At 39.5% G+C, this 14,043-nt stretch overlaps 2 protein-coding genes across 3 annotated transcripts in view; both read left to right on the top strand.

Moving 5' to 3' along the window:
• The window catches only part of LMAN1 (lectin, mannose binding 1), a 28,111-nt gene extending 25,312 nt beyond the window's left edge, over positions 1-2,799 (top strand). Inside the window, exon 14 of one of the 2 annotated variants that reach the window (XM_023734005.1) lies at positions 715-2,799. Coding sequence is in view for 1 of the 2 variants with exons in the window: in XM_023734006.1 (XP_023589774.1) it covers positions 715-751 (37 nt within the window). In the remaining variant the exon portion in view is untranslated. The remainder of the gene's footprint in view (positions 1-714) is intronic. The other variant, XM_023734006.1, reaches the window with a different exon arrangement.
• A 5,182-nt stretch (positions 2,800-7,981) lies between these two features.
• CPLX4 (complexin 4) overlaps positions 7,982-14,043 on the top strand; it is a 36,868-nt gene continuing 30,806 nt past the window's right edge. The window contains exon 1 of the mRNA XM_004379270.2: positions 7,982-8,209. Within this exon, the coding sequence (XP_004379327.1) occupies positions 8,043-8,209 (167 nt within the window). The 5' untranslated portion in view covers positions 7,982-8,042. The remainder of the gene's footprint in view (positions 8,210-14,043) is intronic.

Below are 14,043 nucleotides of genomic sequence, written 5' to 3'. Positions count from 1 at the left end.
AAATGTAGTTAATACTTATGAGTTCCTTCTTTTAATGCCAGAGTAAGAACTAACAGCTTGCTAGCAAGCTTCACCTTGAAATGTCAGACTGGAAGGGGTTTTTATAGTCTTTGAAGATAGTTTTAGGTATTGTGGAAACACTCTATAAACGACATTTTTAAATGGAGATTTCATTTTGTCTTCATGGCTAATATAGATTTTTGCTGGCTTCAAAATGCTCTTTACCTCTTCAGTTAAAGTAGTCATCTTTTCATTTGTCATAGAATCTGACATAATACTATTTTATAAAATAATACTATTTATTTCTTCCAAGGTTTCATAAGTTTGTCCTCAAATGTCATTTACAGATTGAGCCAACTGGCCAAAATCTATACAAAGACTTTATGAAGGAACTCTGCATTGTGTTGTTGTTGTTAGGTACCACAGAGTCGGTTCCACCTCATCGCGACCCCGTGTACAGCAGAACCAGACACTGCCTGGTCCTGCGCCCTCCTCACAGTCATCACTGTGTTTGAGCCCGTTGCATTATAACAATACCTAATTACTACCATGTGTGCGAACAATGTTAACATTGCTTTTTATGTTAGCGTTTATTCTAGAACGCTGAAGGAGAATATTCAGATGATTTCACCCTGCTTTATTTACTTCCACATAGAAAGTGCTTCTCTGGTGTTTCTCCTTTGTGGTGGTAACATTTTTAAATTCATGTTTCAGAGACATCATCATCACAGAATTTATTCTTATCCCATGAAAAAATGTAATACCTTCAGAAGAAAAAGTTGTAGACTATGAAACGGGAAATCCTCTTGAGATAAAAGGCTTCCAAATCCAGTATTATGAAGCCCATGGTCACATGTGCCTGAACTTCCAAGGAACACCAGATCTATGCAGTATACATTTGTCAGGCCAAAATTCAAAGGAATCATTTTCATCATTCCTAATACAAGTGGAGATGGTGATCATGAAAGAACATGCGCATGAATCTGTTCCTTTTTGGCTTAGTAAACTAACTTGCTCCAAAATCACTCAGTAAAGCAGTTGACACAAAGTGTTTATTGTGTTATTTGCTGTATGGTTTATTCTCCTCAAAATCGTTGACTTTAGCTCATTTCTGAAGAAAAATGTTTGCTCTGTGGGAAAATCAGTCTCTGCCAGGAGTCTTTTATTTCTGTACTATTTTGTATAATTGAATTTGTTCCCTTTCTCACACCAGCAAGTACTTTACAGGTGCCTTGAAGTAAAACAAGATTGATTTTATAAGTCATGGTGCTTTATGGCACTTTAAAATGAAAATGCAGTTAAAATGAAAATGCAGTTACATAATGGCTAATACCCTTTCTTAGTGTACCTATGTGTGTTCTAATTGTTTGAATGTTTTCTTCAGCTTGAAACTTTACTATAAAGCCACAAATAATATCTTGTTATGTATTAAAGAGATATCAGTGTTTCTCAGAGTGCAGTCTGTGGGCCATCTGGATCATGGTGTGCTTGTCAAGAATACCAATTCCAGGGCCCAATTCCAAACCACCTGACTCAAAACTTGAGGGTGAGGAGGCTTCAGAATATCAGTGTTCAGCAGGCATCTCCGGTGATTCTGAGCACACTAAAGTTTGAGAACCACTACGGTGGGGGAGAGAAGTCCCTGGGTGGCGCAAACAGTTAAGCACTTGACTACTAGCCAAAAGGTTGGTGGTTCAAACCCAACCTAGAGGCACCTCAGAAGACATGCCTCAATGATCTGCTTCTAGAAGGTCACAGTTAAAAACCCTGTGGAGCAGTTCTACTCTGCACACATGGGGTCGCCATGAGTTGAAATCGACTCAACGAAAGGTAACATCACTGGGCTGTGGAAAAAAAATAGCTTTTTTTGTGGTTTTTTGTCTTGTTTAAAGCTGAGCTGCAAACATAAGACTTTCATTGTCAATGACTAGCAAAAGTGCACTGATTCTTTTGTACTTAGGCTTAATGCTCTTTTTACGAAAACTTTTGGTTCATTAGCAGCTACAAACTAAATTCAGATTGTTGCCTGTAGTTTGGTAGTTTGATGATGGCTTTTCAGCTTAAAAAATCATCTTCGTGTCATGGTTTAGCCATGAAAACTCTCATCTAAAGCCTGCCTGCTAAAGCTTTTTGCTTTCCTAATTGTGATTGTTGTGACATTTTATCTCAGAAAATTGTACTTTTTGATAACTTGGGGAAAACAGAAATTACTTGAATAAGGATTGTCTGACCCACTGCATTGCAGAGATACAGTCTTTGTAAAGAACATAAATAGTGGTTGTGAATAGTAAGATGTGATTATCTTTCCCTGTCTATGTGCTTATCGCAGGGAGACAGTGAACAAAGGATTATATTGGGGATTTTTTTATTTATAAGATTTAATGGAAAATCAACACTTGCAACTTTTTAGATCTGTAAGTTGCCTGTTTAATATATTTCTTTTATGGATATTAAAGTTTAAAATGTTTTTCTATCCAGTGTCAATTTCAATTTGATAACATTTTGTCAAGTTTTTCTCTTCTGGTTGTTACTTGATGCTAGCTGGAATTCAAACAAGACATTGACTATTCAAATAAAGAAATATTTTAGTAAATTTACTTTTTCCTTTATTGACTTCAGTAGTGAATAGCTATTTATTTTCCAGTAGGCCCTGATTTGTGATAGTGCTTCCTTTATCATGTGCTGTCCACCCTGTCCTAGGTGGCCTACCATGTGGAGTCAACACATGAAAGCATAAGAGATGACGTATAAATGATAATGGGTAAAGGTTTATTCTTGCTGGTAATGAAAAATACAAATTAAAACAATGTGTTTGATATTTTTCACCTTTAATAACCAAATGCCGGTAGTAGTATCCTTAAACTGGAATTCTTAGTCATTGCTAGTGGCAATTAAAAGAATTTTTAAGAATTTTTTGATAAGCACCATTCAACCAAGTAATTTCAATTTTGAGGTATAATGGAAAAAGGGCTTTGGAGTCAGCCAAATCTGGGTTTGAAACTTGGCTCTGTGACTTACTAAAGGTGACCTTCAGTTTCCTCATAATACTCATCGTACAGAGCTGTTAGGGTTTTAAAAGAGAGTCTTTATAAAGAGGTTTCAGAGAAATGGTCTGCTGTAGAGATGGCACTACGCCAGCGTCAGACCCCCTCATCTACCTTCACAATGGGGAAGGAGAATCAAAAGCAGCAGCCCAAGGCTGACTGCCTGCTACGAGGCGGAGGTCAGACATAGCTCTTCTCTCCAACCTTTTCACCAATTCTGACACCAGCCATCCCTCCCATGGCACTGTCTACTTCTTTGCTGGGTTCAGTAATTCATTGCAGTGGCCACACAACTCAGATCATACAACTGTGGAGTTTATTAGAGAAGTAACAGGTTACAATTCAGGATCAGGAATGACTTGGGATAAAGTTCTTCAATCAGGACAGCCTCTTCTCAGCCATGCCTGCAGGCAAGCCTCTCTGGCCATCGGGCCTCTTGGGCCAGCCCAGCCTCTGCTCTGCTTGATCAAGCATTACAATAATTCCACAACTGAGGTGCATCAGACACCCACAGAAAGGCCAGCCTCAACCGAAATGAGCTCTAAAAATTACAATCCAAACGAGAAATGTGAGTGGGAGTAGACATAATAAATAGGAATCTCACCACCTCCAAGAATCTGGGATAATATAGTAGTCTGAAAAAGACTAATACATAAGCTAAAATGACCAAAAAAGACTGAAGAGAGAAAAAGGACTAAAAATAATAAGGAATAGAACACTGAAAAATGGAACAGCTGGAGTTAAAAAGAACCACCCCAAACAGAACTTAAGTGTGGAGGTGAAAAAAAGAATTAAACTTGGATACCAAATTGGACACAGCTGAAAAGAAGTACAGAGTTGAAAGGTAGATCTGAGGCAATTGCCCAGAATGTAGCACTGATTAAAAAGGTGGGAAATACAACAAATTGAGGATCAATGAGAGGGTACAACATACATCTAACAGGAATCCTAGAAAGAATAGAGAAAATCATGATGAAGAACTGTTCAAAGTTATAACAGCTGAGAATTTTCCAGAATTGATGCTTAGATATATTTAAAGGGTCCTGGTGGTGCAGTGGTTAAGTGCTTGGCTGCTAACTGATAGGTCAGTGGTGCGAACCTACCAGCTGCTCCATGGGAGAAAGATACCGCATTCTGCTTCCATAAAGATTACAGCATTGAAAACCCTATGGGGCAGTTCTACTCTGTCCTATAGGGTCACCGTGAGTCGGAATCAACTCAGTGGCGGTGGGTTTTTTTGTTTGTCTGTTTGGAGTCAGAAGCAGTGGTGGGGAGATTAGAGGAGCTTCCCACAGGTGTTACCTGAACCATGTCCTGAAGTATGTGTAGGCATTAATTAGCTGTGCAAATAAGAGGGACTAGTAGAGAACTTCTTGTCCCAGGCAGACAAGATTCCATGAACAAAAGCTTGAGAAATGGTGTAGTGTCTGTGGGGACATATAAGCAGTTCTGAAGTTGCTAAGCAGTGCTGGAGACTAAACGGAAAAGTGGTCATTGGGTGGGATATACAGAGGACTCTGTAAGCTATTTTAAGGAGCTTGGACTTCATCCAAAGGGCAGTGGGAGGCTATGAAAGTGTTAAGCAGAGGGAGAACATTTGCATTTAGAAAGGTCCCTGATGCATGGAGAATAGACTGGAGGAAGGACACTTGAGACAGAGACCAGTTGCAGTGCTCCAGGTGGATAATGATGACCTGAAGGAAGGCAGAGGCAGAGGAAACAGAAAAGTAGAAATTTTATGAAAATAGTAGAAACAAAACTAATAGCACCTAATGATGTGATGTGGGGAGTGAATGAGAAGGAGAGTTATCAGATAATACTGTTTCTGGCTCGGGGAAATGGATGGAAGGTGGTACCATTCCCTAAAATAGGGAACACAAGAAAAAGTGTCAGGGGTGGAGGTGACGGAAGGAGAGGTAAATTTTCATTTGGGACATAGACTTTGATGTAAGTATCCAAGTAAAAATGTCCAAGAGGCAGAATGGGCTTAAAGTCAGGATAAATCCATACCTTCATTCTATCTGTAAAATGGAGTGGTAATTTGAAACAACCATCCGGAGCTCCAACAACAGAGTCTAACAACTGGATGCATGCACTCGGTAAATGTTAGCTGTTATTATATGGGTCTGGAAATCGGAAGGGAGAGCTAGACTGGAACATTGTGCAACCCAGGCTTTTTGGCTCCTCCTGTACCTGCTCATGAGTTGTTAAACGAGGAAACGTCCCAAGTTTTGTTGAGAGTCTCATGAATTTTCTCAGACACTCACAAATAAGTCCAGACATGTGCCTTGTCAGCTACCAGATAGCATTTGCTCTTTCTTTTCCTCTGAACCCCTTTGGTTTCCATCAGGTCTTGCTACTCCTTATGGCCTCACCCCCGCTTTGTTGGACGTTACTGCTAGTTCTCTGGGATTCTGCCATTTCTGCTATGCCAGCCAAGCAGCAGCACCATTCCTGCCGTGTTCCATCTTGCACACCAGGTCCCACTGCTAGTGTTGGGCACGGTTACACTCTCCTACCAGACACTGAAGCCCTTTCTGTCATCTAATTCAGGCACCCTCACTGCTGCTGCTGCCCACTGAAGCAATGGAGACTTCCAGGAGCCAGTCTCTGGGGCGATTTGTGGCCAACTGGAGGAGAATGACTCTCTCCACTTGCGCATTACTTTCTGCTAAGAAAGTACTAAAGCAGCGATGCATGGTCCTCAAGTTCTCAGTGAGGACAGTTGTCAATACTTAATTACAGGTTCATCTCTATAGGAGATAGTCATAATGAGCTCATGGACCTTGAGCAAGGTGAACCTGAGTGAAAAACACCATATTCAGAATTTTTCATGCCTCTGAGAACGAATGCTTTGTAACTGAGACGAACTTAGTGGGTCTGCTTTGGCTGAGTTCTCTCCTGAGAGACTCCTTACTACTTCATGCAAACAGACTAATTGCCAGCCAGCCCACTATTTGATACAATTAGCCAAATATACCTGAACCCCAAGCATGGGCATAGCTCACTTCAAACTGGTCAGCCCACTATAGAAACAATAAGTCAGGAAATTAAACTTTGGTTCCCAGCCCATCTTCCCCTTCCGTGTTAGAACTGACATGGAGATTGACGACCAGATCATGGAGGCCAGCGTGTCCTGCTGGAGACTAACAACCTCTGATTTAATACCATCTCACCATTCTACTAGCCTCGGTGATAGAAGGGATACAGAAAGAAATACAGTTATTGCCTCACTGCACCAAGAAGTTACATCTGTGAACCGAAATAAACCAGTCACGAAAGTGTTGGCAAAAGAAATACTCTTGGAATTTTGATATAGTTTCAGATACAACATTCCTGAACATTACTGGAAAATGGCAGATGCATTCCTAATGTGGGATGCGTCTCCTAAAGAGGTTACCTTGGGAGAAAAAGAGTTGAAATGTGCTGAAGATCCCTAGAGTCAAAAATGGTCCCACAACCTATCAGATAACAACTCTTCAGGTGGTACTGAAGCAGCAGAATTTAAGATGACCTTAAGACCTGTAGTTCAACGAAAATTTTGCTACCGTGACTGAGGACTTTCTTTGCACAGCTGGTACATAACCTTGGGTTTGTGCACAAGAAAAGAATAACAGAAAGGAGCCGTACTGTTTGACCTGGCATTTCAATACAGCTCATCAAATATGCATTAAGTGTCTACCATACACAGTGATGGAGTCCCTGGGTGGTGCAAACGGCTAACACGCATGGCTGCTAACTGAAAGATTGGAGGTTGGAGTCCACCCAGAGGTGCCTCGGAAGATGGGCCTGGTGAGCTACTTTCAAAAAATCAGCCAATGAAAACCCTATGGATCACATATCTACTCTGACACACATGAGGTCATTATGGGTCTACAGCAACTGGTTTTAACCTGAGGGATAGTTATCTATTTTCTGCGAGGACTCATACCCACTGATAAGCGATGATACGCATAGGTTACAAATAGCTTCCATCTTTTCCCTCCCTGCCTCAGCACCACTTGGAGTGCTTTAATTAGAAAGATACTAATGTAGATTAAAGTCTTAGCCATTCTCAATTCCTCCATTGACCTGATGAAAACCACAGCCATTGAGAATCTGCTACATTAAAAAATATTATCCAAAGTTGTATCTAAGAACTCCAGTGAGGTTAAATATAGCACCCAGGAAGTGAGCTGTACACAAGAGAAAAAATTGACCCCGTTACATACCAATAATTGGGTTCAAATATGTTCTTACCTTCTGGTTCAGAGCATCGGAAGCGTATCATTTCCATACAGAAGCTTATGGAAGAAGGCTAAAATAATCTTCCAGATGTAAATTAAGAACCCACTGGCTTGTCCTTTAAACTTGCCTCAGTTTTGTATTTATATATAGGACACAGTAGCCATTGAAGCTGCACGAAATGCAAACAAGCTGAAAAGCAAGTCCTTGCATAGTACTTAGAGCCCGATGAGATAAAATGATGGATCAAAAGGATTATTTTTACATAATGAAGCATTCTGGGTTTTAAGTCTCACTGGAGTCTGTTTTCTACAGGAAGTTGTGTTCAAGGGCTGGAATTTGGAAATTCCACTACAGCCGTATCATCAGTCAGCTCTAATTAATTTAATTGAAACAGGACTCTTGACAAAACCCTGCTGTGCTTATAATTAAAAAATTACAAATGGGTGGGAGAGAGAGGCTTAGATAATGTGAGGGCTTTTTTTCCACCAAAATTAGCTTAGTGTATTAATTCAGAAAGTCGTCGGTTGCATCTGATTGTGTGCTTTAGTAATCTGAACCATCTGCCCCTGTATACTAAGGAGTTCACAGCTTTAATCCAGCTTATGGCCAACAGACACCCACACGTCTCCACACTGTGTCCTTGAATAGATGAGGCTGAGCAGAGGCCTTTGCTCCTAAATGTGTTGCTGTTGTTGAGGAGATTTGGTTTGTCTGGTGTTTTGTTTTTCAGGTTTTGTCTAGTTTTGGTTTTGTTTTTCTGGGGTAGAAACAATGGCTTTCTTTGTGAAAAGTATGATAAGTAACCAGGTAAAGAATTTAGGATTTGGTGGTGGGTCGGAAGAAAAAAAAGAGGAAGTCGGTCCATCCGATCCTGCAGCAGCTCAAGGCATGACGAGAGAGGAATATGAAGAGTATCAGAAGCAAGTGATTGAGGAAAAGTGAGTACCCGCAACTTCATTTCCCTTTCAGAGCAAAAGGAATTCATCCCGGCCATACCTCCTGCAGTTCCCCAGTGTATTTCTCTTGTAGGCGCCTTTCCGTTTGCGTTTTACCTCTAACCCTGAGGAAAGGTGCTTTCTACTAAAGTGAACAATTTCTTAGCATCAGCAGCTTCAATGTCCTACTTGAATGAATGGAAACGGCAAATAAAAACCGAATCTCTTTCCTCTTTTTAAAGCAGCTTAACACTCTCTGGTCTAGGCATATTTTAATCAACAGCATTTTAATTGTTCAAATGAAAAGTTGTGAGTCCAACTCTTCTTTACAGTCTCTCTGCATTCACCCTCCTAGCAAGTAGAAAGCTTTTAAACCGCAAGAATTCAGACTCCACACCTGGAAAACCAAAACGCATTACCGTACAGTCGATTCTGACTCATAGTGGCCCTCTAGGACAGGGTAAAACTGTCCCATACAGTTTTCAAGGAGCGGCTGGTGGATTTGAACTGCCGACCTTATGATTAGCAGCCAAGCACTTAACCACTGCACCACCACGGCTCTGCACACCTGAAAGTGGGCCTTAAAGAACATATAAGAGGGAAAGGGAAATTCGTTGCTTAGGGGACAGTTTCTGTTAAGGGTGATGGAAAAAATTGGAAATGGATTAGGGTGATGGTTGAACAACATGATGAAGGTAATTACAATTTTTTTAAGTGAAAACATGATTGTTTTTCTGTTGTCAACAATAGCTTTGAAAGAATAAACCATTTAGTTCAGGGGGGAAGAAAAATATATATATAATACAACCTGCTTGATTTTGCGGGTGTGAAAAAAGTCCAGAAAATAGAGCATGGCAATTATGTCGTAACACTTGGTTTCTCAGACTGTAAATAAATGTGGTGACTGTTTATTACGAAAACATTTAAACATACAGAAAAGTAGACAGTACAATGAATACCTATATATGCCCTTAATGTAAAATTGACAGTTAACATTTTCCCATATTTGCTTATACATATGTAGGTAGACAGATAATAGAGAAGGAGATGACAGAAACATAGATAACCATTTTAAAGTAAATTAAAGACTTACAGACGTCATGGTACTTCGCCCCTAAATTCATCAGCCGTGTACCTCCAAAGGTAAGGACATTCTCCTGGCTATATAAGATGTAATAAAAACAAAACTTCAGCAACATTTTAGTTGGATATTATGGAATGTGAATATCACCCACAATTTTTCACTGCTGAAGACTGAGCCTTAAATGTAATCTATATGTAAGTTTTAAAGGCTTAAGGTAGAATTAATTAAAGAGCCTTTTAATAATCGACTGAGAATTGAAGCATCAATCCAGATGTTAAATGTTCATCAAGTATTAGAAAAGTACTTCTTTTTTGCCACCATGACTGTTTTGCTAATGATCAATTACGTAATAGTTGCCTAAGTCCTATTGCTAAGATGATTATAGGTGAAAAGGTTAAGGACTTGGAAGAAACTAAGGAAGTTCAAAGACCTACATTTAGTGGGAAGTTTGTCTATTGTATTTTTCTGAAAGCAAGCGTGGCTTATAAGCTACCTAGAATATTCTCTGCATGGGAAAGAGCCCAAAGAAAAGTAAATGCAACTACAAAAATGATGTTGGCGCTAAGATAAGACTCAGGCAAAAGAAGCAGCGTTCCTTGAATACGGACTGGTTTTGCCTACGGCATGAGAATTTATACTAACTGTAAGCCATACAAGAAAAATAAGTATAATGAAGAAATAGAAGTAGAACTATAGCACCAAATGGTCTCAGCTCAAGTGGGCTAATAATAAGAAAAGGGTCAGAAATTTAGATTACATACCTGATCATAGAAAATATCATTTAATATGTCTAAGCAATAAATCTGGTTGCAGATATGGCATCTGTTTTATTGCCTAATGTCCTACTTTTCCTTAATTTTGTATCTGGACAGATCAAAGCTCAAAATGGCCAAATGGTACGGTCAATCAGTGGATTGAATTATTTACCAACTGATCGGCTTTTTATGTATGTGAAAACATTATAAATTTATTTAGTCACCCAATTTAAGAACTCAGGACAATGGGTCTGGCCTACTTCCCCATGGCAAGAGGGTTTACTAACTTGGTACATTGCTTGAGCTGTCAAGAGCTTCATCATCTAGAAGGCAACATAAAAAGGTAGGCATCAAAAATGGTTCATCACAAGTTACATGTAGAATTCTACTTTGGTGAGTAGCATCTGGGGTCTTAAGAGCCTATGAGCGGCCATGTAAGATACTGCACTGGTCTCACCCCTTCGGGAGCAAGGGAGAATGAAGAAAACTAAAAATATAAGGGAAAGATTAGTCCAAAGGACTAATGGACCTCAACTACCACAGCCTCCACCAGACTGAGTCCAGTACAACTAGATGGTGCCCGGCTACCACCACTGGCTGCTCTGACACGAATCTCAATAGAGGGTCCCAAACAGAGCTGGGAAAAAATGTAGAACAATTCTAACTCACAAATAAAGACCAGACTTACTGGCCTGACAGAGACTGGAGAAACCCCAATAGAGGATGGCCCACCCGACACCCTTTTTAGCTCAGTAGTGAAGTCACTCCTGAGGTTCACCCTTCACCCAAATATTAGACAGGCCCATGAAACAAAACGAGACTAAAGGGGCACACCAGCCCAGGGGCAAGGACTAGAAGGCAGGAGGGGACAGGAAAGCTGGTAATAAGGAACCAAGGTCAAGAAGAGAGTGTGTTGACATGTTGTGGGGTTGTTAACCAATGTCATAAAACAATATGTGTACTGATTGTTTAATGAGAAACTAGTTTGTTCTGTAAACCTTCATCTAAAGTACAAAAAAAAAAATTCCTATCAAAAATAAATAAATAAATTATATGGGATGTTGTAAAAAAAAAACAAGTTACGTCTAGAGAATGCTATAGACATTATAGTATATATAATTAGTAAAAGGAATTGTAGCAAATAAAAGCCTCCTAAACTCATCTTCATCACTTTAGCAAGTTGTAGGATTGACTCTACTAATTGTAAGCTAAAAATGTGCACTGTGCTGCACACTTTTATTTATTTTACTTCTGTTTTTATCCACTACTGGTACTTTAGTACTGAAAGAGGTCTATATCTAAATAGAACATTTAGAAAGGTATAAACTAAACAATAGTTATCCCCTATTTTTCTCAGTTGCATTAAAATGTCCCTTGTTCTAAATTATGGTGCAGTGATTGTTATAGTATCATTTTTAACTTGATTCTGAACTTCGTTTCATTCAGCAATATTTTTGAACTTGTACTAGGTTACTGGCACTGTGAAGGATATACTGAAAAGGAAGACAGGGCTTTTTTCTGCAGCATTTACACTTTACTTTGGAAAATTAGCTATATGTGACTATAAAGCAATTTTTGTGAGTGGTTTATAAACTAGCTCTTCAGGGTTTTCTAAAATGATAGTTTCAAAAGTGCTTTGAGCCAGTGGCACCATCTTTGTTGTATATATGTGTCTTATGCTGAGTTCTCTAGAGAAGCAAAGCCAGTGAAGCATATATACATGTATATATATATAGAGAGAGAGATTTATCTCAAAGAAATGGCTCACAGTGTTGTAGAGACTGGCAAGTCCCAAGTCTATGGGTCAAGTGTCAGGCTGGAGGCTTCTCCTGACTTACATAGCTGCAGAGGCTGACAAACCCAAGATTGGCAGGTCAGACAGTAGGCTGCTGGCTCACTGGCTGCAGAGACTGACGAATCCCAAGATCGACAGGCAATATGGTAGGCCACAGACTCAATTCCCAGAGCCAGAGATCAGATGAAGACAAGTCAAGTGCAGAACCCAGAGTGAGAAAAAGCGAACTTTGCCAGAATGTCTATATATATTGGATGCAGGCCACACACCTGAGGAAACCGCCCCTTACAACTGATTGGCTGATCACATCATATCACATCATGGAGGTGATTACATTATATCACAAAATGGAAGATATCTACGTCATTACATCGCTACCAAATTACATCATTTCCTAACTGCCAAACTCCTGAGAATCATAACCCAGTCAAGTTCACATACAACCTTAACTATCATAGTATGTATTCTCTGACTACTTTGAAGGAGGTAACACTCTTGGCTCTTGGTTTCAAAATAACCAGTTACTGAACTCTAGAATGCTACTTCTTACACACCAAAATACAAAATAGCCATGGAGACAGGTAGGTAGACTGAGAAGAAAAAGATCTGAGTCTGTACCACATTTGGATTGACAAATAGATCAGTAGAATGGACCACAACTACCGCAACCTCCAACAGACTGAGCCCAGAACAACTAGATGGTGCCCGGTTACCACCCCCAACTGCTCTGGCCAGGATCACAATAGAGGGTCCCAGACAGAGCAGGAGAAAAATGTAGAACAAAATTCAAATTCACACACACACACAAAAAAGACCATACTTGCTGGTTTGACAGAGACTGGAGAAACCCCAAGAGTATGGTCCTCACACACCCTTTTAACTCAGTACTGAAGTCACTCCTGATGTTCACCCTTCAGCCAAAGATTAGATAGGTCTATAGCACCAATGAAAACACACATGAGGGACATGCTTCATAATTCAATCAAGTATACAAGACTAATGGGCACATTAGCTCAAAAGCAAAGACAAGAAGGCAGGAAGGGACAGGAAAACTGTACAAATGGAAACAGGAAATCTGGGATGGAGAAGGGGAGAGTGTTGACACATTGCAGGGTTGGCAACCAATGTCGCAAAACAATTTGTGTACTAACTGTTTGATGAGAAACTAATTTGCTATGTAAACTTTCACCTAAATCACAATTTAAAAAATGATAAATTAGACTTTATCAAAATTAGAAGCTTTTGCTTATCAAAAAATACTTTAAGAAAATAGACAAGCCACAGACTGAGAGAAACTATTTGTAAAACATATCTGACAAAGGACTGGAATCTAGGTTAGATAAAGAACTCCTACAACTCAAAAAAAGCAAAATAACACACACACAACTAAAAATGGGTAAAAGAATTGAACGACTACTTCACAAAGATACACAAATGACCAATAGGTACATGAAAAAAACTGCTTTATGTTATTGCTGTTTGTTGCCATCAAATCAACTCCGACTCACGGCGACCCCATGTGTGTCAGAGAAGAGCTGTGCTGCATAGGGTTTTCAACAGCTGATTTTTCAGAAGTAAACAGTAGAATAAAAGGGAACAAACTACTGATAAATAAAACATCATGTACAAATTTCCATGAGTGAAAGAAGCATTGCACAAAGGAATACATATTGTATGATTCCATTTATATGAAGTTTGAGAACAGGCAAAATCAAATCTATGGCAGAAAAGACAGTAATTCCTCTAGGACTGTGGGGGCAGGGATTGTGGCGGCATGAGGGATCTTTCTAAGGTGATGGTAATGTGTTATATCTTGCTAGGGGTTTGGGTTACACATGTATGTGCATTTTTAGGAACTCATCAAATGGTACATTTAAGGTTTGTACATTTAATTATATGTAAATTTTACTTCAAAAGAAAAAATAACTGTAAATAAATATGTAACTCTAGTTAATGATACACCGACAGTTTACTTATCAACATGGTTAAGTTCCAAAGACCAAGTCGTTATGCAAAAATCAGCATTACATGAAAATGAAGGATGATCACATCAGATCACAAAATGGAAGATGACTACATCATTACATAACTGCCAAATTACATCATTACATAACTGCCAAACCACTGAGAATCATGGCCCAGCCAAGATGACACATAACCTTAACAATCACAGCCAACGTTACTCTTGCCTCACACCTTGGTG

The sequence above is a fragment of the Trichechus manatus genome, unplaced genomic scaffold, assembly GCF_000243295.1.
Source record: "Trichechus manatus latirostris isolate Lorelei unplaced genomic scaffold, TriManLat1.0 scaffold00063, whole genome shotgun sequence".
NCBI lineage: Eukaryota > Metazoa > Chordata > Mammalia > Sirenia > Trichechidae > Trichechus > Trichechus manatus.
The sequence above is the reverse complement of the archived record's forward strand: the minus strand, read 5'-3'. Positions and strand labels throughout refer to the sequence as shown.